Source organism: Melozone crissalis, unplaced genomic scaffold (assembly GCF_028551555.1).
Source record: "Melozone crissalis strain CALT ecotype California unplaced genomic scaffold, PUWL_Pcris_2 ptg000042l_1, whole genome shotgun sequence".
Lineage (NCBI taxonomy): Eukaryota > Metazoa > Chordata > Aves > Passeriformes > Passerellidae > Melozone > Melozone crissalis.
In genome coordinates, this window is record NW_026535820.1 from 64,714,118 (window position 1) to 64,740,827 (window position 26,710).

Consider the following 26,710-nt stretch of genomic DNA (forward strand, 5'->3'; position numbering starts at 1 on the left):
TGGTGACGTCACGGCTCTCGCGAGATAGCTCAGTTCTGCCCCCTAGAGGTGTGAAGGGGTGCAGGTGAGCTCCAGGCTCGGCCCCGCCCCACCTCTAGCCCCGCCTCTAGCCCCGCCCACCCCATCTGGAGAACCAATGGGAGCGCTGGTTGAGTCTCTCCCCATTGGCTGGCTGCCTGCCATGCAAATGAGCCCGGACGTCACTTCCTCGGCTAGATCGAGCGCCATTTTCCCTTTCTGGCGGTCGATGCGGCGCGGGTAGCGCGCGGCCGGCGGCCGCTGAGGGAGGCGGGCGCGGGGCGAGGCGCGCGCGGAGTCCCGGCCATGGCGCCGCGCCCCCGGGGCGCGCACTGAGCGCGGCGGCGGCGCAGGGCCGGGAGGCGGGGCCGCGGGAGCGGTGGCACCGGGCAGCGCCGGCGGCAGCGCCAGGGGCAGAGCCTCAGCCGTGAGCGGCGGGTGGCGGCGGTGCGGGTCCGCGGCGGGCGGCGGCGGCCGCAGGAGGAGGAGGAGGAGCGGGAGCGAGAGCCAGGAGGAGGAGCAGCAGCGGCGGGGGCTCCCCCTGCAGCCCGGCCGGGTACGTGCGGCGGGGCGGGGCGGAGGGCGGCGAACGCCCCGGTGGCTGCGCGGTTTCGGCTCGGCGGGCGCTGCGGGCTCGGAGCGGCTTCCCCGATCGCGCAGGGAGGGACGGGGCGGGCGAGGCGCTGTACGCGGGGATGTTCCCCCGCTGCCGCGGGCTGGGAGCACCTCGGTATCACCGCGCGTCCTGCGTGTTGGGTGTTTAATTCCAGGTCGCACTTCAGCGATGGAGTGTCTAAGGACCCAGCTTAATAGCTTGCTTTGAAGTCTGGATGAATAATTTTAATTGCTTTTAATGAATTGTTTTGGTTTGAAGCACTTTGTGGCAAACTGTAGGAGAGACAGGAGTGCCATGCGTACAGAACCAGCACTTCATCACCGGCTAATGGAACCAGTTAATGGGACTCAAAATTACGTCGAATATCCCTGTGGTGCCTCACGCCACAGCAATACATACATTTAGAAGGACAGTTTATGAATCATGTAAACAAACACAACCCACACAATGCAAGCCATGAAAACCATTTGAATGGGCTTGCTTTGTGGTCGAGAGCAGGTAATGGGGAGTTCCAGTTGTCCTGATTTGAGAACGGAATAAAAGATATGTAACTCCTGCAGCGGTTCAGAGACCTGGACTGTTAAAGTTATGAACAACTCACTTTCAGCAGATAAAGTTTTGATGGGTTAGTTACTCGGGAAGAATTGTTTGTTGTCCTTAACAGTTTTCTGTCAACCAAAAATGTGTGTTTGTTAAAAGCAGTTTTAAAGAGCTACAATGAAACACTTAAAAAGACTCCTGGGATATTGAATCTATATTCTAGAAATCCTAGTGCTCCTTTTAATAAACTTTCTCTTTAATTTTGATTTTAAAAATTGAGTTTCTTTAGCACAATATTTAGGAACTGGGTAAGAAATAGAGAATATGATAACCTGTAATAAGGTTTATTATAAGGTAGAGTGTATATGATAATCTGTAATAATTTCTGTGGTTTGTTTCATGGAGGTTTTGTGAAAAACAGCATCCCCCACAAATTGCAGCAGATCTTTAGAAACAAAGTTTTGTTACGCCTTATGTTTTTCCATTGGGAATTCCTGGATTTGGGCTAAGTCTTACTGAGTGCTGGTGGAGCTGGTTTGTGTTTAAACACTTTAGTCCTTCTTCTGAAGCCTATTGCACAGCCCTGGGGGTGATTTCAGTTCTGTCCCCTTTCTGACTTGTTAAGGTTTTGGATTGTCTGTGCTGTGGACTGTTGTGTGCATTTGTAAAGTGCAAAGTCTTGGGGTCACACCAAGTGCAGCACAAATGCAGTGGTACTTCCTCCTGGAATAGCTGCACTCAGGGTGTGACTCTTCTGCTCACATACACGTGGGGCTGACAGATCCTGCAGGATTTGAGTGGGCTCCATGCAGATGCTTCTGTTACCTAGGATGAGCTTGGATCCTGCTGGGTTCAGGTTCTGGTCAGTGCCCAGAAGGGACTTCCAACAAGTATTGTGTGAATTAGTGCTTTAGGTAGGCTTTACCATGAGTCCCTTCATGGTAGTGTCCCTTCATGGTAGTGTCCCTTAGCCTCTTCTCACCAGTCTTGAATAGCAGGGATTTGGTTGTGTGTTAGTGAACCATCACAATAGTTATTTAAACCACAGTAGCTGTAGCTAGTGATCTAAATTTGCTTTGATGTGTTAGGTAGGATGCAGGTTGTTGTGCTGCATCGCAATCTATGCCATCACATATCTTACTTCTCTTCATTGTGTGTTAGCAGCTGTTGAATGATGGTCGTCTTCGTGTTGGGCAAGGTGACCTTTTCAACAGGTATGTGATTTATAGCCATGAAAAGACCAGAATTATTGTGACTCTTAAGAGACCTATGATTTGAAATGCTCAGAGGTTTCTGATATAGCTGGACAAAGCAGAGTTAATTTTTTTTCTTATCTCAGATTTCTATTAAGTTGTCCTTGGATAGAAATCTGAATATAAGAAGATAAAGAGAAACTACTTTCGTGACCAGAACTGCTCGTTGTGTGTTTTGTTAGGAGATACTTTAAATTACAAATGATTTAAACAATGAATAAGAATAGCATCCATTCTATTTAGTCAACCTTTTCCTTAGGAAGCTTTCTTCCCTCTCCCTCCATAGGTTGGATAAGCTTTGGTGGTGCTGATGTACTTGTAAATCTTGTTAGGTCTCTTTCAGAAGGCAGAGATAAGAGTCCAGGAAATGAAACTGACCATGTAATGTGTGGTTGAGCAGATACCCAGGTGTGGCCTCTCAGAGGATATGTAAGCTTACCAGAAAAAAAAGAAAATTGATGAGGGTAAAATCTGGTATGGCCAAGCCAAACTCTCATTCTTCTAGGCAGTTTCTTAGTGCACCTGTCCTCCCAGCTGCTCTCTGCCATCCAGTGTTCTTGTTCCCTGGGTTCTTGAAAACAGATCACATCCTTTCATTCTGCTTTCAGGAATGAAGCAGTTTTTCCTGTTTTCTGAACAAATATGAATTGTCAGCTTCTAATGAGTTTACTGTAATGGAAATAATTTGTGGAGACCTGGAAGGCATTCCCTGGGTTGGGGAGACACAAGAGGCTTCCCTCAGGGGCTGTTGGGACCCCATTGGCTCCTTCTGTGTCCCTCAGGCACTCCCTCCCTGTTCCCGGCCATCATCTTTGTGCTGCCTGAGAGCATGCTTCAGCCCCAGCTCTGGGGAGAGGGAGAAACCAGCACTCCCCTCATGGGTGTGCCTGGCACCCTGAACATCCCACCATGCAGCTGAATGAAACATCTCTGGATACTGTGCAAATTACTTCCTTACCCTGGACTTTACTAGCAGTATTCTGGCTGCAATATAATTTTTTATTGGTGCTTGTCAGTTCTGATGACTCCTGAAATACAAGTTGGTAAACAGACCTTCCAAAATACTCCAACCCAAATGTTCCAAACCTGGATATTTTTGTAGAGGTCCTATAAAAGACACAAACTTTTTAAAAAGACCAGAGAGATTTCAAAAATCTCTTTCTCAGTTACTAATGACAGTTATAGATAAAAGTTACAAAAACTTAAGAGTTATTCAATTTCCAAGGCAGATACTATGAGAGGACAAAGTTCCATTAGTCTTTCATAATTTCCTGCTCAAAGCAGTTCTTTGCACAACAGGCAAGTGAAGGCCAACCACTTAGGAACACATCAGGAGATCTTGCTTCTGTGCAGATTTTCTGGTGTCTAAAAGGGTTACATTACGGCTGTTTTCTCTGTGGATCTTCTGACATTCCTCTTTTCCTGAAAACTCTAGAAATGCCTCATTATCTAGTTGACTGGATTTTGCTGGAAGCATTTGCATGCCCATTGAAAGCACATATGTGTATCTTCCTTTTTGCCAGCTCCATACCAACTCCTTTTTCATTTGTTTGCAGATGTCTACTTCCTGTAGGAACACAAGCAAAAGTGGTGCAGATTTCATGTAAGGAGTAAAGCTCTCTAAGTGAGCACAGTCTGTCACTGGAGGAGGTTGCCCAGAGAGGCTGCCAAAGCAGAGTGCCCTGGCTGCAGTTAATGGTTGAGACTGCTTATAGGAAGCTGGACTGGGTGTCCTCTCGAGGTTCCTTCCAAGGGGAATGAGAATGGTTCTAAGAAGTAAAATGAGTAGGAACTCGGCATTTTGTGATGACTTCTCATTTTGAAGAGGTGCATTGTTAGTGTTTTTAGTTACTTTGAAAACTGGTGTCTTTGTCTGCCAAGATATTGTGCAGACTGTTACTTTGACTTTTAGGCTAGACTTAAAATACTGCAATAGTGCTGGAAGGGGGAAGAGTTGCATTTGTGATCTTTGAAAAGTCAAATGTAGTTAGTTGGGTGTTACAATCTATGGTAACAAATGCAGAAATGAAACAAACCCATGGTGTTGAATAAAGCTACACTGTATCATTATGGAGATGTTGTCTAAAAAAGCAACAAATAGGAATAGCTTGATGGCTAAAAGGCCTGAGCAAGAGTTGGATAGAGCAGGAGTTGGATAGCCTTTGAACAGAATTTGAGACATCAGCTGCTACAATTATTCCTTTATTTTGCTAAAAACTTGCCTTGGTTCTGTTTAAGAAGTGACACTACTCTGAAAACTCAGTGGATTATCAGGTTTTTTGGAAACAATTAAAAGCTGTGAAGAATAAATTTTTGTCTTTTAGACAGGCAGTGCAGTGAAATGATAAAGACTCTTGGTAACCCTCGTTCAGTTTACCTGTAGTCCTTTTGTGTTGAATTTGCTGATTAAGAATGGAATGTGGACCAACAAATTCATGGAACCAAAGTGCAAACTAAAGCCTGAGGAATGTCCAAAATATAAGACAAAAAATTGTTAGTATGAAAATGTGGATAATAAACTGAGGACTTGAGGAAATAAGCTTAGAAGGTTGATCTTCTGTGACCTTTAAGGTGGGGCAGTGCTGATCTAATGGATAGAGAGGCTCCAAGAGGACGGTAGATTTAGGTTGAATATTAGGAAGAAATTCCTAACTGTGAGCATGGTGAGGCACTGGCAGAAGTTTTCCAGAGCAGCTGTGGGTGCCCCATCCCTGGAAATGTTCTGGGCCAGGTTGGATGGGACTTTGAGCAGCTTGGTCTAGGGGAAGGTGTCCCTGCCCATGGGAGTAAGTCTGGAGCTAGATGATCTTTAAGATCCATTCCAACCCGCGCCATTCTGTGATTCTGGTGTGAGATCCTTTAAGATCCTTACTTCCAAGAACGTTGTTCAAGTACCTACTGAATAACATTGCACATGGTGGCCTTTGGATTGAAGACCAACTGTTTGAAAACTGGAACATAATTTATATTCAAGTTTTTTCTGTTATGGTGGAGGTTTTGGTGTATTTTTCTTTCATTTTCTTCTGCATTAATAATTTCAGAATGATTGCTGGTTAAGAACTCTTGAGGTACATGGATGTTGTGTACTACACCCCTATTGACTGTTTCTTATTTGTGAGCTAGACATGCCTCAACAAATGCCTGCATCACCTTCTTCAGTAGCATCAGTGTATGAGTTGGAAGACTGAGATGGGGAAACTGTTTCCACTGGAGCCCGATGTATTGAACCATATTTCCTCTGGCTGATCAGCACTGGGCAGGGTGGTGTCCAGTAGCTCTGTTGTTATCCCCACTGGATCGTGGGCTTGGTGTGAATAACCTGCTGTCATAGAGGGACTGGTCTTTAAGCTTTAACTAGGGACTCTGCAAATTCCTGGGGACTTCACTTTAAAAAGAGTATTTTATGTCAAATTTTTGCTCATTGCATTTTGAGAGAATGCCTGACCAGTTACTCTGATTTATTCCTTTCTGTATAGATTGCTGTGATACACCTACCCCAATGGTATCAGCATGTCTTCTGGACTTGGTGATAAAAAACATTAGAAAACAAGACTAGCATCTGTCAAATGGGGTTCCCTCTCCATTTCTCTCTACACACCTTTCCTTTCAGGGGAGAAGAAGCGAAGAATAGTATGTGAGTTTGTTGAATTTTAATCATTCAATTATATGTTTTGTACATAAATTAAGGTTTGGGGTGGTTACATACAGACTGGAACATTTTTAATGTGGTTTTGGGGACTTTTTGAGGCTTAGCTTGTAGTTAGTGTCTTACGTGCAGGGGGATTTTGCAACTATTTGCATGAAAGTCTTCTTCAAAGTAGAGCTTTCATGTTGGCAGAGAGCTTGTTTTTTTGCTAAAAGTACAGCTTTTCAAGACATTTGAGACTGTATGTGCTGAAGGACTGTTTGGAGATCTTCTCTATTTCTATTTTTTTTTCTTTTTCCTGTTCAGCTGTGTTCTAGATGGGTGAATTGTTTAGCAGTAAGAACTAGGATGCAAATGCTCCTGTATCCTCTGTCAGCTATTTAAGCACCAGCTACTGGAGAAGCTTCCAGTGACCTGTTTTAGTGCAAGCTTAGGGTTAGGTTTTGCATTTTGTGTCCATTGTAGTTTCTTAAAGTTCAGTCTAAATTGCATCTTGCTGTAATGTAAGAAGCAGTTGACAAAGGCTGAGCTTTTTTTTTTACTTCTACAGCTGAGCCTGTGGAGATACCTTACAAGTTTACAAAAGTAGAAGCTTTTGCAGGAAATGTAGATTTACTAGCATTCATATTTTAAGCATGTACATGGTTGACAGCAAACAAAAATATGAAAAAGATTTCTCATCTTGATGCTAACATTTAAGGTGAAAGTTGTGGAATTTCTCCTTAAGTGATATGATCGTAATTTTCTGAATAGAACTTAATAAAATTCTGGTGTTCATGTTCTTTTATGAAAGCCCTACAAAACTATGTTCCTGCCATGTAGATACAAGGAGATCTGAAAGAAAAATTTGGAATTTTCTGTAGATAGAAGAAATATAAAAATTCCCTCTTCCCCCCCCCCCCCCCCTTACATTCTGTTTCCTTTAAAATCAGTCAGCTTTTCTACTTGGGAAATGCTAGTGACCCCACTTCTTTGGCTTAAGGATTTTGGGTTTTCATATTTAAGAAGTGGCGTCCTGGCTCATATCAGCAGGAGTGTGTCCAGCAGGACTGGGGCAGTGATCAACCCTGCACTTGGCACTGGTGAGGCCTCACCTCAGGTGCTGTGTCTAGTTTTCTGCTCCTCAGTACAGGAAAGACATTGAGGAGCAGGAATGAGTTCAGAGAAGGGCAGTGAGTGTGGGGAAGGGTCTGGAGCACAAGTCCAGTGAGGAGCAGCTGAGGCAGCTGGGGGAGTTCAGCCTGGAGCAAAGGAGGCTCAGAGGTGACCTTATCACTCTCCAGCTGAAAGGAAGCTGTAGCCAGGTGGGTGTCAGTCTCTTCCCCCAAGTAACAAGTGACAGGAAAAGAGCTAAGTTGCACCAGGGAAGGTTTAAATTGGATATTAGGAAAAACTTCTTCAGAAAAAGGGTTGCCAAGCACTAGAATGGGCTGGCAAGGGAAGTAGTTCAGTTCCATTCCTGGAGGTATTTGAAAGACACATAGGTGTAGTGATGAGAGGCATGGGTAATGACTGTGGTGGGTTAATGTTTGAACTCGATGATCTTAGACATATTTTCTAACCTAAATATTTCTATTCTCTGACTTTTCAGATTTTAGTTCATATTTTAACACACTTAAATGCAAGTACCTGCGTTGAAGTATTTAGTCTGTTTTTTCATTCCTTATTATTTTCCCTCTTCTTTTTTTTTTCTTTTTTTCTTTATTTTTTTAGTTATTGTGGTTTTTTTTCCCCTCAGGAAAAGTGCAAAATGTTTCAAATTCCTGTTCAAAACCTTGATAATGTAAGGAAGGCTCGAAAAAAGGTGAAGGACATTCTTGTGGATCTTGGGCTTGACAGCTGCAGGGAATTGTTGAAGGTAAAGTATTTGAAAGAATGTAAATAAATCTGAAATGTAAACTCCTGACAAATATTTCACCATCTGTTGTATATATGATAGATTTTTCGGGGGAGTCCTTGCATTCAGGGTTACTTATTACTGACTGTTCATACCCAGGGCAGGAATTCGGTGTGTTTAGCACTGCAAGAGTGTGTATTTCTTAGCAAGATGTGTCATAGATGGTGCCTCATATTCTGTTATTAATGTTTCCACAAAAAGAAACAGTACAGCATTAGGAAAAAATGCCACAGACTAATGAATTTTTATTTGTGTGCAATGCAATTCCAATTCTTTTAAGATTTCAAGCAGATGAGGACTTGAGTCCCCTCAAAGACATCCCATCACATATCAAGGGCAAGCTTCTGAAGAGACATACAAATCATCTGCATTTCTGAAAATGGCTAAGCTTTTAAACTTTGTGTCTGGTGAAAAATACCAAAATGATCTAATTGAGTTGTAGTTTGGTTCTGTATCTTAAAGAGTATATGCAGGTGTACTGGGGTGATTTAAGATAAACCTTGTACCACTGTTGCCACTTGGAGAAGAAAATTTTGTGCATCAGTCAGGCAGAATGCATGCCATCAGATTGGCAGCCCAGTGCCAGAAAAGGTGCAAACACAGCAATGTAACTCAATTTCTTAACAGTAGTGTATTTCAGTGAGCTGGTGCGCAGGCTTTTTTGACTGTTGAGTAGATTCATGCCTTAGTGTTGACAAGAGGTTGATTGCTTCTGTATGGCAGTACTAAAGTAGGTATAACACTCTGTGAGGGTGCTGTTGTGTCTTTTGTGGTGGTTTCTTTCTGAAACTCTGTTAGTTAATGGGAAAAAAATGTTCAAGACCACACGCATAACTGATTTTAGAACATTCTTTGTTATTGCAATTGAACAGTTTTGCATATATCTAAATGTGGTAATAGCTCAAAGAAAATCATAATGTCTACTAATTTTCATTTAGTTACTGGTTTTATTTTGTTAATATTCTGCAATCACACTTCTCACTCAAGAGCTGAGTCTGTCTTGATCATTGGAAGCAGGAATGTTTTGATGGTGACAGGTTTTTACTATGAAATTGCTTGCAGTCTCTTTGATTGTTGCATGGACTTCAATGGTAAATAAGGAATAAGTTGTTTTGTATTTGGTTGGGTTTTTGGGGGTACGTATAATGTGTGTTTAGTTGGTTTCACTTCATTTTTTAGTAAAAAATGGTGATGGGAAACCCAGCAAAGGTTTCCACTGTAGAAAGACCTCTATGAGATTTGGGCCAAAAAATACCGTATTAGGTTGTTTTTTTTGGTGAATAGTTCTTCCTCAACCAAGTTCATAACTTTAGTTTGTTTTTCCCGGGTAATCTGGGGCTGGTTTTGGCACAGCTTTAGCAGTGTAGCATGATCTGTACTTGGTTCATATGATGATGGTATTTCTTTTTGGTAGCATGGGATGTGGGAGGTTTTAATAAAAGTTAGAATCGTAGACAGGCCTGAGTTTGAAGGCACCTTGAAAACCATCTAGTGAGAAGTACCTAAAGTTTGTTTTCTCAAATATTGAGATTGATTTCTGGACTCTTTATGGCTGGGCAATGTAAGAAATGGATTGAAATATGATATGCTACTAACATGACCTGAATCGGGTCTTGTGCTGTTGTAATAAGGCACGATAATGGACAGGAGTTGGTGAGGAAGATGAAGGAATGTAATGTATGACTAGTACCTCTCTGTAGCTTAGAGACCAAAAGGATTAGTTTTTAGTCTAATTGATCTCTGCTAGTAAGAAAACATGAGCATTTTGGCTGGAGTACTAGTTTGGTTCTTCAAGCAGTGTGTTTAAGTACACTGTTAGGTCAGAGGTTTTCATTTAATAAACTGTTTCAGCTTCTCTAACATACTGTGATCTTTAGGGCCATGAGGGTGATTGGAGGGCTGGAGCACTTCTGCTCTGAAGCTGAAGACATGCTGAGGGAGCTGGGGTTTTCAGCCTGGAAGAGTAGGCTGACTTCCTTGCAGCTGCTCAGTACCTGAAGGGGGCTCCTAAAAAAGAGGGAGAGGGACTTTTGATACAGACACATAGGGACAGTACAAGGGCAGCAATGTTTTAAACTGAAAGAGTGTAGGTTTAGATTAGAGGTTAGGAAGAAATTGTTTATTCAGAGGGTGCTGAGGCACTGGCATAGGTTGCCCAGAGGAGCTGTGGAAGCCCCATCCCTGGCAGTGTTTAAGGCCAGGTTGGATGTGGCCCTGGGCAACCTGGTTTAGTGAGTGGCATCCTTGCCCATGATGGGGGGGCTGGAACTAGATGATCTATAGGGTCCTTTCCTGTGGGATTCACATTCTCTGAACCTGAGAGAACAGTGAGAGAAGCAGAGAAAAGAATGATCAAACAATTCTTATCTATTCACTGCACCTGTGTTGTGCCAAAGGAGAATGCAATGTGGAGATTGTTTACCCAAAGTGATGGTGCTTTACTTCCTTGGCCTGTCAGGGCCAAGTGCATGTGCAGACTGTTGGTCAGTGGACAGTCACAAGATTCTGTGCAGTTGAGTGCTTGTTTCAGTTTTTCAGATGTCATGTAATATAGTGTAATATAGTATAGAATAATATAGTATGATAATTAATTAGCCTTCTTTGCTCTTTCTACAATAATGCCTCTCACCTGTTCTTGTGTCATTCTCAGTGCAAGAGTGGCACTTTCCAACCCAAACCCATTCCATGATTCTGTTCTATGATTCTGTGTCTTCATTTAAACTGTCAGCTTTTTATTGTTTTGTTAAAGAAAACCATGATAGTTTTAATGCAGAGGGGAGAACAGTTCTTATTTTAAAAATGTTTTCTCTTCAACTTAAGAATACCCATTATGCATAAGGATTAGTCAGGCTTCTCAGAGGGCTTTGTTCCTTTCTTGTTACCTTTCCCTTCTCCTTTTTTCGTCCCCTCCTGGAAGTGAGAAATGTGGAACGGTCATAACTAATTAGTGGATTTTTGTTTAAAGCAATTGTTCAGAGCAGCCATTTGCCCCATTGACGAGTTATATTGGTAAGAATGGTTATTTTTATTAGTAGATGTTCCTCTGTAGGAAATAGCCATTTCAGCAAAATTATCTAGTCGTATTTCCTGTGTTTGGCATGTCGGAATCTGGGGTTTAAGTGTAGGAGCCTCTCACTCAAACCAAAAACAGAGCATCTTTCAGGTAAGCCATAAACTTTAAGAAAATTTTTTTTAGCAGTGTGTGATTCACTGCAGCGTGTTCAGCTGAAGAAGTTTTAGTAAGTCTCAAGTCTTCATTTTCTCTATCAAAAATAGTTCACTAGAATTCTGGGTTTTCTCTTGTTGCATGCAAGGGTTCTTTCTAAGGTTCCTGGGTTTTTTGTGGTTTGTATTTTTTTTGTTTGTTCAGTTGGTTTTTCTGAGTTTTTTTTTGTTGTTGTTGTTGTGTTTTTGGGGTTTTTTTTGGTTGGTTGGTTGAGGGGCAAATACATGACTCATTCAGTGTCTAGGATTGATTAGATTGCAGGGAATTTGTTTATTGTTGCCCTGAGCTTTTCTGGTTTCTCTTTGAGCATACTTGACACTTTAAAAGGTAGCATATTGCAAACTCAGCTGCTGCATTTTTCTAAATTCTTGAATAATGAAGTTAAAATCAAATTATCATTGGCATGGTGTTCTGGCTTACTCTAATCTGCTGAACACGTAGGAATGCTCATATTTGCATGCTGCAAATGGACAAGAGCCTAGTGCAGACAGAGCCTGCCTTAAGTAGGATTCCGTCGGGTTTTTTTGATTGTTGAAGCTTTGTTGCTCCTTGTTGCTGACTATATTCTGTGTTGCTGCTAAATTTCACGTAACACAAACTATTAGGTTTATGAATTCCACTCCTTTTGTAAGGTCATCTGATATTAAATGTTATTTGTTATCTGCCTCTGCTGTTGAGTGGGGGTTGGTGAAGAAGTGGAAATCATGCCTTCTCTAAGTATCTACGGAGTTTTGAGTGAAGAGGGATTTGTGAAAAGAAAGAATGTGAGGGGAGAAGAGATGCAAGTTTTCTATGGGTAAAGACTGGATTTGTAGCCTGTGTTTCATCCAGGGCATTCTGGGTGTGCTGTTGAATCTAGATAAGGGTCTTCAGAAATGCCTAGTAAATTGGAATCTAGCTTGAGTTTTTTTGGAGGTTTCTTTTTGGTTTTGGTGTTTTGTTTTTTTTTTTTCTCCCATTAAGTTTGTGTTTAAATATGTGTGCGTCTCAGAAATCTGGAGATGAACTTATTATTTTTAGGATAGTAGCTGGCATTGGCTTGAGGGATATGAACTGTGAACTGCTCTGATGGGATTAATTAAAGAAGGCTCTAAGGACAGTTGCTTTCCCTGCCACAGTTGTAGACACAGTAATATTGTGCTTTTGTAGCTTCGGGGAAAGCAGCTCTTGGAAATCAACTTTTGTGAATGTCTTTGGTTTTTCCAAGTTTGAAGTGTAACAATGTTATGCAGATTTAATACTAAAACCTGTTGCAGAGTAAACTGGGTAAGTTAATAAAGCAATGAAGTAAGCCGTGAAATATTACCAATGAAGGAGGAGGAACGTAGAGAGGAAAAATACTTTGAGTGTTCACTGTGAACTTGGCTGGAAGCAGTGGAATTCAAGTGTAAATATTTTCACTCCCAATATTATTTTCAGTAACTATGAAATGTTCAGAATTCCTACTTTGTTATTAGGCAGTCACATGAACAAATATTTGAGGTAAAAGAAATCAAAGCTGGTCAAAGAAGTAATTTCTTTGAATGGCGTTTAGAGACTTCCAAGTCATCCTCTATTTGTGTGGGTTTTTCTTTTTTATTTTTCCTTATTTCTTATTGAGAATTTCTTTATATTAAGAACTGCAAATGCCTCATTTTCATTTCTTGTTTTTATTTTACTTTTAGAATCTTAAAAGTTTTGATGCAGGTGAAAACTACTTTTGTAACACTTCATGGAGTGATGTCTCTCCTTGGGAACCTGTGGGCAAAAGGAAGGTATGTATGTTCGTGACACAAATTCTGGATAAATGGGTTGTGTGGAGTTGCTGATTTGACAATTTTCAGAAATCGGAATGCAGCTTTTTAATGGAAAAAATACCTTTAATATTTGTTTTCTAAGTGCTATTAGTCAGGGAATAATCTTACATTTCCTCTTTGTTTTTCCCTGTAATAGAGGTGGTTATGACGACTTCATTTACCATTTTCAGTCTTTAAGGATACAACCCTGAACATCAGTGTTTAAGATGTCACAGAAATATTTTGCCTTTTTAGCCTAACATGATATGTAGCCTTAGCATGTACATGACTCCTGTTTCATTGGAAGGGTGAAAATGTGATTGCATGGATGCAAGTGGATTAAGATGAAATTATTATTAATGGCTTGGTCTGGGGTGGCAGTGGAAAAGTCCAGTTAGATTCATGTATGTGAAACAGCTTTTAGCTCTGTATAGCTAGACTCCACAAGAAAGGCAGGGTTGAGGTGAACAATTCTATAATTGTATGTAGTAGCAAGTTTCTGAGATGCTGTGTCTAGAGCAGTTGAGTGTGTCCAGAAGAAAACATAGACCTGTCAGAAGAGTCTTGGGGCCCCTCATGGCCTTCTTATGGAAGACCTATCATTGAAATTCAGTGTGGAATTGATAACACATTGCTGCAGAACAGGTTGTGTTCCAAACTGTGTCTTTTGGATACTAACCTTGTTCTTATCCATTTTCTTTAAACAATTTTGGTTTATTAATGTATATCATTCACATATCATGCTGCCTATATTTGGGAGAAAAGAAGCTGGTCTTTCAGGATGTTCTTTTCCAAAGTTGTTGCCATAAGGGGAGAATAAATTGTTGCCTCCTGTAAACTCAGTAGGCTGGAGAAGATGTGTGTGTAAGTGCAGTTGGTGGTTTCCACCGTTTGTACTAATTTTAGAGAGACGTTAACAGTTCTGGCAGAACTTTGGTTTTTGAAGGATGGTCTGTCTTTCTGCATGATTCTAGGATGTGGAGAATGTGAGACTACCCAGCAGAAAGTACTACTGTGTTCTTGGGTAGGTTCTTTAAAGGAGAGTTAATTGAGTTTACTGCAGTGTCTCTAATAAGCCGTCTTTTGGATTCCATTTATACAGTTGAAGGTTGGTCAATCTCCAAGATGTTTTGTTTTTCTTAAGTGGCTCGTAATTCTTATTTTGTCAAGCTTTGTATAAAACTGGCATGCCATTGGTAGGTTGTGGTGAACCTGAAAAAGCAGATGGGTGAAGAGAAAAAGCAGAAAAAGCATGCAAGGAGAACATGCTGGCAGAATGGTTTGTGAAGTGTTTGTGTGGAAGAGCTCTGTTTCATACAGAGAATATCAAAGCAGCATACTTCCATCTGCTTCCGTTCAGCTGAAAGAGAATTGTTTGGAATTTTTCCTTTGTCATTTTACTCCTTCAGAAGTAATGAGGTGTATCTTCTAGTAATGTTCTGTGTGCTTCATTAGTTCATTAGTGTCAGTAGCCTTTCTCTAGACAGAATACTTCAAGATCGATGCATCTGCTAATTTGCTTTGTTGCTGTTTACTAGCAGCTAAGATTAGGCACCTAAAGAGTATATATAGAAGATAATTCAGTGATAGCTTAGCAGTGTGCTTCTTCAGCAGCCTTAGCCAGCCAGTGGCATTGTCTGACTCAGTCTTTTGAATTGGTTATCATCAGGAGACTCTTCTAGTGTGGTATTCACATTCTCTAAACAGAGAGAGACATAATTCTCTCTCCCAGGATTTTTCCTGGGCAAGGCATTGAGAAAGCTCAGAGAAAGAAGGAGGAAAACAATTCTTATCTCTAGTTGCTGCTCCTGTTGTTTAGCCCATGTGGATTGTGTTATGGAGATTGTTTACTGAAATGGATTTGTTAATTGGACTCTGGTGATGGTTGTTTGGACTGATTGACCATTTGGGTCAAAGCTGTGTCGTGACTGTCTGGAAAGGGTCATGGGTTTTTCTTTAGTATAGTATAGTATTAGTGTAGTAGTAGAATGTGATATAATATAGCTTAATAAAGCATTTGTTCAGCCTTCTGAATCATGGAGTCAGAGCACATTATTCCCTGGCTGGGAGACACCCAGCATGGATACTCCTGGTACTGCTAGGAGATGGCGGTCTATTGTCTGTAGATGGCTGACTGTAACCTGCATGGTTTATGACATGGCAAAAAAAAATACCTGCACGTGTTGTGATCTAACGGGGCTGGATGCTGTAGTGGCAGAACAGTTTGTTCTCTTTGGGTTCTGTTTCGTGAGGGCAGAAATTAGTGAGGTGAAAAACATGTCTGAGGGAACAGACAGATTCCACTAGATTTTTAAATGTGCAGATTTGTCACATGTGTGTTGCTGTGACTGATTCTGTAGTTTTTGGCAGGAGCCAGGGTTAGGAAGTTGCTCAGAAAAAATGGTTGATGGGGCTACCAGTTTTCCAGAAAGAACAAATGATGCTCATGTGAATATGAAAAGCAGTGCTGTCATGTGGCATGTAACTGAGGGAGCAAATCGCTGGTTAGTGCAAGATAGATGTGTTCTTAAGCAGTTAGAATACTTTTCTGACAGGAGTGTGTATGCTCTATACTGAGTGTTTTCAAGGAAATTTCACAAAAAAAATTCTATGATGCCCAGTATGTATGAGTTAATATAAATTGTATGTATGAGTTAATACATTGCTGTTTTATCATAACAGGAGGTTTTAGTACTTCCTATTATTATTTTGGCTCCAAAAGAATGTTCTTTAAAAAAATCTTTGTTTATGGCCTTGTTGGGAAGGTCTGGAGAGTTTTCAGCAAAGAACAGGCTGTTGAAATACGGAAAAAAATCCTTGCCTGTTCTGCTTTTTGTCTTTTTGTCCAGTAGATAGGAGCCGGCCCTGAACTAAACAAAGCTTTAAAGGTGTCAAAAGGGGTGGTATTCCTAATTCCTAAGGCTTAACTTCTGTATATAGTATATATTTCTGTCTTGTTCTGTGATTCCTGTATTTCAAAACAGACAGGCTTCAGAATTCTTGTGAACTAGGGTAGAAGTAAACTCATGTAAGGCTTCTTAGTAAATGATAATGCAACAAAAAAGGTGCACAAATGTTTCTCCCCTTAAGTATGTAATCTTTAAATCTGCTCTTAAAAACCAGAAGAAACTGAGAAGAAACATGCTGTACATCCAGTGAAGGCATTTCTGACAGCTGATAGTGCAGATTTAAACAGGTAACAGTGGCATAGGAAGTGACAGTTTCTAAGTGGATGTTTTTCTTTGTTTTGCAGAGATACAGAACAAAGCCGTACTGCTGTGGCTTATGCAAGTTCTCATCCAAATTGCTTACTTCTTTCAAGAATCACTTGCATCGTTACCATGAGGATGAAATGGACCAAGAGATGGTGGTTTCTTGCCCAAAATGTGCATTTTCTTCTCGGCCCAGAGTAGTGGGAGAACACTACTGGATGTTTCATTCGTTTAATAAACGAATACAGAACTATACAGTCAGCATTTTGGATGGCATGAAACAGTTTAGGAGTGACATCATAAACTTCACGTGTCTAAAATGTCAATTCACAGACACCTTGTATTACAATATGAAGAAACATGTGCTGATGAACCATTTTGAAAACTTACTAAGTGCATATTTTGGCGAGCAATGTGATAAAAGTACACCGAATTCAGTTGAGTTCTACTGTAAAAAATGCAATGCTCCTGCGAACAGCCCAGATTCTTTAATGTACCATGTCTTGACAGCTGAAACACACAGAGACCTGGAGAACAAACTTCGATCTCTGATTTCGGAACACATTAGGAAACCTGGACTTGTGAAACAAATGCATATTGCTCCAAAGCCTGTCCCAGGTGTAGCAGCAGCTGCCCCATCTGCAGGGCCTCTTGTTGTCCCAGCAGGTTCTGTGACAGCTCCAGCGTGCATCCAGGTTGCATTTCCACAGAATAATCAAAACCGGAGCATGGTGCACACACAAGCAGTTCAGAACACAGTTGGACCAGTGACTGTCCCAAGTGCCTCTGGCAGCCTCCCAAATACTGCCTGTGCTCCTGCCACTCCATCCTCGCAGGTCGCTCTTGTGCCCAGCAGTCCTCCCATGGCTCAGAACAACCTGGGTATTCAGCCGTCACCTTCGCAGGCTGTCCTTGTTTCTCATGGGCTCCGTCTTAATCATTCTGTTGGGAACATAAATAGAGCTGTGGCCCCTGCGGTTCTTCCTCTTAATCAGCCCGTCAGGCCTGGGCTCTTTCCTGTTAATCAAACAATTGGGACTATAAACAGTCTGGTTCCAGCTGGAACGCTCCCTGCTACTCAACCTGTCGGCCCTGTGAATCAGCCAGTTGCACCAGGAGTCCTCCCTGTGAATCAACCAGTTGCTCCAGGAGTTCTGTCTGTTACCCAGTCACTTGGGAACATGAACAGACCTGTGGATCCCAGGGTCCTTCCTGTGACGCAGACAGTTGGGTCGGGTCTTCTCCAGCTTAACCAGCCTCTTCCCCCTGGGGTAGTTCCTGTCAGACAACCTGTTGGACCTGGGTTCCTTCAGCTTAATCAACCTGTCGCGCCAGCGCTTATCCCAGTAAATCAGCCTGTTCAGCCTCCGGTTTCTCAAAGCACGGCTTTTTTGACTGCGGGCTCTATATTGAGGCAGTTGATCCCCACTGGCAAGCAGGTTAATGGGATACCTACTTTCACGCTGGCCCCCGTCTCTGTTACTTTGCCTGTACCTCCCGGTGGTGGAGTAGCGACGGTGACACCTCCGCAGGTGCCCATCCAGCTCGTGCAGACGGGGTCAGTGGCTCAGCTGTCCCAGTCGCCAGCCAATGCTCCCTCTCCTCCTGTGGTTCTGACCTCTGACAATGTATCTTTGCAGGCCTCCCCGCCTGCTCCTGAAACAAGCCAGGCTGTCAGACAGGCCAAACAGTGGAAGACCTGCCCTGTTTGCAATGAGCTTTTCCCCTCAAATGTCTACGAGGTGCACATGGAGGTGGCCCACAAACCACTTGAAGTAAAAGTGGAAGCCCCAGAACCTCACAAACTTGCAGCTTGCGCATCATTTCTGAGGATGACAGAAAAGGCGATCCGGTGTTACGCTTGTAAGTGTTTTCTCTGTGAGGAGGAGCTCATGAAGCATATCTTCATGCATGGCTTATCTTGCTTGTTTTGCACAGGTACTTTCTATGACTTAAAAAGCCTCGTGGAGCACAACAAAACTGCACACAATGGGAGAAAGGAGTTGCATGCGAGTTACAGCAACAGAGGAATTCAGCTAGGTAACGATGCTCAGGGTGGCCTTGTGTTCCCACACTTTGATTTCAACACAGTGCTACCAGATGAAGACATGGGTGAAAGAGAAGTACATTTGGCAGTGCTTGTTGGAATATATTCAACAGTTCTTGTCCCTGTTTACATCAAAGTGAAACCTCAGACAGCACAAGTGAACAGGAGATGCACCAGAAAAATGTTCACCTGTCCCTTTTGCTTAGGTACGTTTGCTGGTAGAGAAACCTATGAAAAGCATTTGAAAGAGAGGCATCATATAATGCCGACTGTGCATACGATTTTAAAGTCTCCTGCCTTCAAGTGCATCCACTGTTGTGGTGTGTACACTGGAAATATGACTCTGACAGCTATTGCTGTACATTTGCTCCGTTGTAGAAGTGCTCCCAAAGACAGCAACTCGAGCCTGAAGATGCAGCTTGAGCGTACTGAGAGGAAAGAGCTGCTGTTTGTGAATGGTGAGAAGCATCTTTCTGTGGTACTGAAAAGAAAGCAATCAGATTCCTGCTTTGTTGCAGAAGACCAAAGGAATAAGGAACAGCAGCCTCTGAGCTTAAGTACTGGCATAGCTCTGTCTGCAGAGAATGAAGTAAATTCAGGGGTAGTGCCTTTTAAACGACAAAAGATTAGGACTGAGTTGAGAAAACTTCCTTCTAGTGAGGATGTCCGCTTTCTAGCAGTAGATCCTAATCAGTATGATCACAATTCATATGAGGCACAGAAACAGTTTTTGTCAGACTACTTTCACAAGAGGCCATATCCTTCTAAAAAAGAGGTGGAATTACTTTCCTTGCTGCTATATGCGTGGAAAATTGATGTTGCATCATTCTTTGGAAAAATGAGAAATACATGCTTAAAGGCAATAAAACATCACAAACCATCTGTGCTGCTGGGTTTCAGTATGTCTGAACTGAAAAACATGAAGCACAGTTTGAATTTAAAAGATGGACCATTGGATATGTAACCCAGCTTTTTATAATAGCTAAAAGCAATCCATAATTGCATACTTATAATTTAGCAGTTTATTATATTGTTTGTTTTAACTTGCAGACTGGCCTGTTGAAGGGTGCAGTAATACAAAAAGTATCGTTCACTTGTGACTGTTATTGTGAAAGGCACACGTAGTTGTGTATTTTAAAAGCTAAAACCTTCAGACTTAAACATCTGGAATTTGTTTTAGCATTTTCCCTTTCCTGGGGGTAGTGTTGTGGGGATTTTTTTTTGTTGTTTTTTTTTTTTTTCTTGTTTGGTTTTGGGGGGGTTTTTTGTTTGTTTGTTTTTTCTTTTTTGTTTTGGTTTGGTTTTTGTTCTGTTTGTTTGTTTTGTAGGGTTTTCTTGGGGGGAGTTTGGTTTTTTTTGTTCCACTTCCATTTCTTTTTCTTCCCCTTCAGGCTCCTATTACATTTTTTATACTGTCATGTAAAACCTTCGTCCTTGTTAAAACCAAATTTTATTTTATTTTTATGCAGTGTCGTCTTTTCTAAGTAATAAAATGTGTAACGTGGGTTAAAATAACAAGGTAAACTATGTGAAAAAGATTAATTTGATTATTTGTATTTTTAAGTCCTGATATTTTTGACCTGTTTCTGGTTTATCTACTGAAGCAGTGCTTGCGGCCATTGCATCCATTGCCCTTTCAAATTCCCAGCGTGCTGGTAGATGTGAAATACATGGCATTGTGATTTCTTTCCTCGGTCAGAATACCTGTGCCAGTTAAATCTAGTGATCTGTGATTCCTGCTGAGTATTAACATAAGGGGCTTTTGGGTGCCCATTGGAATGTTACAGTGAACGGAGTTGAAATGATTGTGTTATCTGTTAAATAGATCTTGCTAACCAGAGGTGTTGATCCTTTTCATTTGGTATTGAAGCCTGGTTGTTTACCTGTTGTTCAAAGCAGCATTTATTTTATTTTCTTTTTCAAAAAACAGAGCTGCTTTGGAGAGTGTCAGATTACTTTGATACACAGAGTATATGGCCTCTGTGCATGTCACTTAAGTGTAGAAGCCCTATCCAAATATCACCCAAATATGGTGAAAAATCTGACTTTTTAAACTGCTGTTTTATGCAGTAGTAACTGAGCATAGCCTACTCCCCAGCAAATTAGATCCCTGGCTTGAAGTCCCTTGGGTCAGAAATGGTACAAACTGAACCTGGATGAATTGGCAGCATCAAGACTTTAAATTGTTGAGTACTCAAGCCCATGATATTCGTGTAGTAACTGGTTCTTGTTGGCCTGTAGAGAGCATCACAGCAGTATAAACCCAAAGAGACTTACCTTCAGTATGGACTGACATCTCTGTTGCAGATTACAGAAGAGCTGTTGGGAAGGTTCACTTGAGTTGAAGCACAAACTGGTGGCCACATCGAGACCTTGAGTGCTGTCCTTTCTGGTTACGCTTGTTTTCATCTGGCTTGTCTAAGAGTGCCTCCAGTACCAACAGCCAGTTTCATAATAAATAACCTGTAAGATGCATTGGTTTTATTTTCTCCTCTTCACCCCCCTCTCCCCACCCTCCTTTCTCAGAAGAAAAAAACAAAGTTCACTTGTGCCAGTGTTAGAAGGAAAGGGTGATATGCCCAAGCTGATTTCTGTTTTTAAGGTAGTCAGTAGACTTTTGCCCTGTGCTGTAGGAACTTGTTAAAGCAGATACAAAATGTATTATTACTGTTTCTGAAAGGGCATGACACGTTTAGCAGAATTTCGTGACTTCCTGCCTGAGGCTTTATAAGTTGTTTGGAGTTATATTTTGGATAAAACCATAATATTTTCATATTTATTGCATCAAAGAGTTTTAATGTGTATGTAACACAGTTACTGCTATTTGGAAAAACCTAGTAATTTAATAGCAGTTAAACAAACATAAATAATATTTATAGGATCAGTTGCATACCACCCCAAAAAATGATTAAGAAACTGTGTTATTATAGCCTCATAATAGCTCATTAAAAATTAAAAAATAAAATATACTTGGCCATAGCACACAGTTCATGAAACCTGTTCAGAGGGCTGTGAGTGAGGAAGGGGAATGCTCTCTGGAAGTCCTGAAATGTAGACACTTACTCTCGCTCCTACAGCCTCTGCCCTGTGAGCCCTGTCATCTTTATGGTGGTTCTGGTGAGACTCCAGGATGGGAATTTGGCAGTGTGCATCTGGGGAAGGCTTGCCATGAATGGGGAAAGATTGTAGAGAGAGCAGCGTGGCTGTGGGGAGCTGGGAAGTCATTTCATAGTTCATCCATGCTTGGGGCACCAAGGGAACAATCCAGTCTTACCAGTTTTCCTACATAGTGTCCAGTGTTGATATTAAACGGTTTATTTATTGGATTTTGGTTTCACTGTTTCAAATAAACCATATTTTTAACTTTCTCTTAGGTGTGTGTGCAAATGATTGCCTATCCATCCTCTCCCCTCTTTTAATACATTCAGAGAACTTTATGTGAACATTTTTTTGGTGCAAAATGTGTTGAAAGAGACAAGAGGAAAGTAAGATGTAGAACTTGGATCTAGATGCTTCAGGTAGATCTTAGTGCATTATAGTAATTGTGTATTATCTCAAATACTGGTAGCTGCATTTTTTTCTAGAGACTGATGCTCCTAAATCTTGGTACTAATTTGCTATCACTAAATCCTTGTGCTCTTTTAAGTGGGTACTGTAGAAATAAAAACCAGATGAATTTTGAAATGTGAAAGTGGTGACTGAGAACACAGTATGGTTGTGGTTTTCAGGAAAACCAAGGAGCTTGAAAACAGCCAAGTTAAAAATTAGGCTTTAACTAAATCAGGCTTTTTGCTGTGGGCTTCTCACAGGTGAAGTCGTTGGGATAGAGAGTCAGGAAACACGCTGCTGCCCCTGCCTTGGCCTCCACATGGCTGGTGTGGTAGTTGCCTCTCTGGCACTTCTCTAAGGACAGAGCCTCGTACTGCTGGGATATGGAATGGGAAAACAGTGGAGCTGCCCTCTGCAGCAGGCTTTATGAATACAAGTCCTTGAAAAATGTGAAGGGAGCTCTGGTCCACTGTGATGAAGCCTTCTGGGAAGAATGCTGGTTGGCTTGCAGGATGATGGTTGCAAGTACTTGTTTCCTGTGGGACTGAAAAAGCCCCAAATCTGCGTGTATCCTGCTTCTGAAATACATTGGTCTGGAGAGGTGTCCGTGTTTGAGCAATAATACTGTGTTGTAGTGCCTTGAGTTTTGTGCTTGTGAAATAGTGTGATAACTTATTACTTGAATATGTGCAGTAGGAAGGATTATTATTATATTGGTCATGTTTCTTCTGCATATGCTCATGTGCTGGGAGTTAAGTGAATACTGTTTGGTAAGCTGACATTTTGGAAGGGATCAATAACCAAAACAACTTTGTGGTGGGTTTTCAGTACTGTATTCCTCTGTGGAATGCTGCCTACCTTCACGATCACATCAAACTTTTTTTCCCTTCAGTGTTTAAAATTCAGAAAACCTCAGATGCTTATTCAGGTAGCTGATGAATATAATTTTTGGATTTGCAATTCTCAACAAAATTATCTGTAAAGCTATAATTCTACTGCAGCTGGCTGTGCCATTTTCAAACATATTTCTCAAACTTGAAAACTTGATTGTGGACACCTTTTTGTGAGCAAGATACTTGATATTAAGAAGGAAAGTATAGATACATGAAATAAGAAAGTTGCAATCTAATAGCAAGGAGGATGCTCCCCCCGCAAAAGACAAAAAAAACCACCCCAAAATCAAATAAAAACCAAACTATGAACCCCCCAACGCAAAAGAAACACCCCCAACCCCAAAACCTTAAGAAAATGAAAACGTTCATTGCTTTTTTTAAAAGTCAGGAGACCTTTAACTCCTCTGCAATGTGAAAAAGACAAATTGAATTTTCATGAATGAAGGAAGACTTTGTGGTGCTGCATTTGAAGTCTTAACGCCTCACTTTAGGGCCTGCTGTCTCATTCAGTATCTCATTCTGGCTCTTCAGATCTGACAAGCAGCCTGCAGCTGTGACCATTTCTCTTCTTACTTGGGTACCAGATCTCAAAACACGTGTGACGTTGTTCTTTTTGCTCTGCACTTGCCTGTTTTAAGGCACTGAGTGCAAGGGGGTGTCTGTGGTGTGCTTAAGGAACGTGTTGTTCCGCAGATAACCGGGAGCGCGTGGGCTGTGTGCCCACCCTTTAAAGTCCACATCAACTGCTGTTCATCAGGGTTTTACCTGGCAGCCTGTTTCAGAGCAGCTTGTAATAGAATGAGGGGGAGTAGAAGTCTCAAGAATCTTTGCAGGTATCATTTTACTTTATCTGCTTGTCCATGAAGAGGGAGTGAGAGCAGTTCCTGTCATCCTTGAAGGCTGAGACTAGCAGGTGGGGCGTGGATTGAGCTGCGCCAAGTAAGCCAAGGATGGGACAGCTGATAGTGTGTGTGTCATTGAAAACCATCAGGCTTGGGCATTTCTGGAGAAGGATCTGATTAATTGTATTATCAGAGTCGGTGTCAATTTGACTTATAATCTGAACAATTCTCTCACCCTTGCCTTGTAGAAGAGGTGCTGCATCCCTCTGATCATTTTGTTGATCCTCTGCATTTTGGAGTATTGAGTTCATTTTAAGGTAGCTGTCTGGACTGATCTTATTATTTTATTAATGCTGTGAAAAGTGCAAGTATTAACCCAACTTGTTAATGGAGGAAAAGCTGCTAGACAGCGTTGGTGCAGAGAAGAACCAGTATTGTACGTGAAGAACTTGGGTGCTGGGACTTCCTGCAACAGCATCATGATTTATAGAGCACATGGATGAAGGTCAGCCAGCATAGATCCACCCAGCCCATTGCTGCTCAAGGCCAGAGGTAGCCTTGGCACAGGGGGAGGGTGATGTGTGACCACGTTCAGTGTGGAATCCTGCAGAGCCAGCTGGGTGCAGGGCTGTGACATTGAGAAGGATCAAGTGTGATTGGGGCAGGAAGACATTTTTGAGCTGAGGGGAGGTGTGTGAGATGGCTGCTTCAGGTACAAAGGGGCTGCCACCCACCGGCACAGTCCAGGACTGGGCAGTCTGTGTAGGAACCTGCCAAGTTCTGCAAAAATGTGTGTCCTGGGAGCACACCGAAAGCCCAGCCATCAAGGGTGGGACTCCTGCTGGGTCAGGGTGTGGAATGGCATTTGGAAGCTGAGAGGCAGCAGCTCCCTATTAAACACTGCACCAAGGAAGGTTGCTGTAGGTGAATTCCCAAAACACTCTCTGTGAGCACAGTGGCCGTCCCTCCCAATCTGCAGTTTCTTTGTAAAGCCTGGGTTTTGCTGAACATGACTTTGACCACATCCCTGCACGAGTGAGGAGTTTGAAGAGAACCTGGGGTCCCTGGATGCTGGGGTACTGTGGGAGTGGGGATGGGGGAACCTCTCCAGGGCCCTTCTGAGCATGAGTGAGACCAAGCTGGTGCTGCTGCACCAAAGGTGCTGGGGCTGGCAGGCCCTGGGAGGCTTGGACAGAGCAAAGTCCATCTCACAAATGACACTTCTGCCACTGGATTCTTCAGATGCCGTTTTTGTTCTTTAACAGATGAATTGGAAAGCTTGGACTGGAGGCTTTCTAATAAAAATTGTTCAACTGAGAAGAAAAATGTCAACTATTTATAAAATAAAATATTTTAAAAATAATACAGATATTCAAAAAAATGCACATAGTATTCTGAATGCTTTCATTTTGGAGAGGAGGAGGGAACCAGAACAACAACAGCAGCATTAAAGACCTCTTAATCATGCACTTGGGGAAACAGAGCTTAGCAAAATGATATATTGATAGGGGAAAAAAAGGTATTTTCTCTGAGCAGCTGCCTCCTACTGTTTCTGTTGGCCTGAGGCACATGTTCCTCTGGGGTAGTGAGGTCAACTACTATAGAAATACCCAAAAATCTTGGCAAAAACCTTGAAATACCCTTAAAAAATCTTGAAAAACCTTGAAAAATCTGCAATTTTTGTATCTTCTCCGTCTACTTTTGGATTAGGTGGAGGAGAAATTAACTGGCAGTTTTGTTACTTGCATAAAACTTTTGCTTTGTACTACTCTGTGGTTGAGCATTGTTAGGTCTGCTTGTGTTTTTGCTGGAGTATTTGTATCTTGCTGAGAAACATGGATTACTCTTTGGCAAATCTGAAGCCTTAAAACCTTTAAATACAGTGACATTACTATTATAAGATGTTTAGCTGTTGGGGCCAGTTCCCTGTTCCCTCTCTGTGGGTGGATTTTTAAGGATATAGGAGGGCAAAAAATCTGAACAGGTCGCTTTAGACAAAGGAATTCACAAACCCTACAAGCAGACACAGCCAAAGGCAGAGGGATAAGTTGTGCTTGGAAATACTATGTTGGTGAGAAGTCCTGAGAAGGGTGATAAATCCTGCAATTTTTTTTTGTTTTTGTTTTTTTTTTTTTTTTTTTTTTTGTGTTTTTTTTTTGTTTGTTTGTTTGTTTTGTTTTTGTTTTTTTGGTTTTTTTTGTTTTGGTTTGGTTCTTTTGTTTTTGTTTTTTTGTTTGTTTAGATTTTCCTCCTTTCATCCATACTGCTAATTAAAAGTATGCTGTTTTCTTATTCTGCTTTGTATAGTAAGTCAGCTGCAAGGGACAAGCAGAGCATCAGTGTCAGGCTTCCTGGTCAAGGCTCCTCCCAGAGGCACCCCTGCCTCAATTTACCTCCTTTTCCTTTTTGACAGGAGCTAATATACATTGTGCCCAGGTGTCACACATGGACAAACCAATGTGGCTCTCACTGGAGAGCGGGGCACTGTGCCCTGATGGTCATTGCTGGGGACAGGATGGACATGTGGTGAACTGGGGCAGGATACAGTTCTTGTCCTGGACTCCTCACTGGTTTTCCCAGTCCTCCCCTTGTGGTGGCCCCCAATGCCAGATTTAAAATGGTGCTGACATCTACTGGTTGTTGCTCAGATATTAATGCAATCACTTGCTTTTCCCTCCTCTTCTGAATTAAGACAATAATACTGAATTTACTGTAACTTATTATAATTTCAGGTCTGCATGACAGTTCTTTGAACTATCAGGATTTTTTAAAAAAAAAAATCTTCAAAAGACTCACTTCTTTGTTAACAAGCACTGAAGCCTTGAGAGTGTGTCTGGGTTTGTGCCTGTGTCTGATTAATCCCTGAAGTACCCAGTTATATGAACTCTTTGGATTGCTGGCAACAAAAATTATGGTTGTGGATTTGACTCATTTCCATGCCAACAATTTAATACATCCATACATGTCCTTGATGTCAGGTGTGCTTCTCAACTGAGAATTATATTCTTGGGGCAGCCCTGAGTAGGTTATCGTAGGCATCTGCAGGAGGAAATAAATTTGCATAAAGCAAGAGAGACTTAAGCCTGTGCAGATTGGCTCTTCTTGAGATGGAAGTGGCACAGAAAATAGAACTGAAGTTGCAGGAAAGTGTTAGCTTTAAACAAAAACAATTGAGAAATAAAAATCCCAAGGCGGC

General features: G+C 41.8%; 1 protein-coding gene across 4 annotated transcripts; it reads left to right on the forward strand.

Annotated features, from left to right (window-relative positions):
• Window positions 1-527: 527 nt before the first annotated feature.
• Window positions 528-21,850, forward strand: ADNP2 (ADNP homeobox 2). 4 transcript variants are annotated; one of them, XM_054285098.1, is made up of 5 exons: window positions 528-574; window positions 5,904-6,061; window positions 7,812-7,931; window positions 12,861-12,950; window positions 16,225-21,850. In XM_054285098.1, exons 3-5 carry the CDS (start codon window positions 7,824-7,826, stop codon window positions 19,192-19,194), a joined length of 3,168 nt encoding a protein of 1,055 aa, XP_054141073.1. In that variant the 5' UTR covers window positions 528-574; window positions 5,904-6,061; window positions 7,812-7,823; the 3' UTR covers window positions 19,195-21,850. The 4 variants fall into 4 exon arrangements, with proteins under 4 accessions (XP_054141073.1, XP_054141074.1, XP_054141072.1 ...); XM_054285099.1 differs by lacking the exon at window positions 528-574 and adding an exon at window positions 3,421-3,470; XM_054285097.1 differs by lacking the exon at window positions 528-574 and having other exon boundaries at window positions 5,814-6,061.
• The last annotated feature ends 4,860 nt before the right edge of the window (window positions 21,851-26,710 follow it).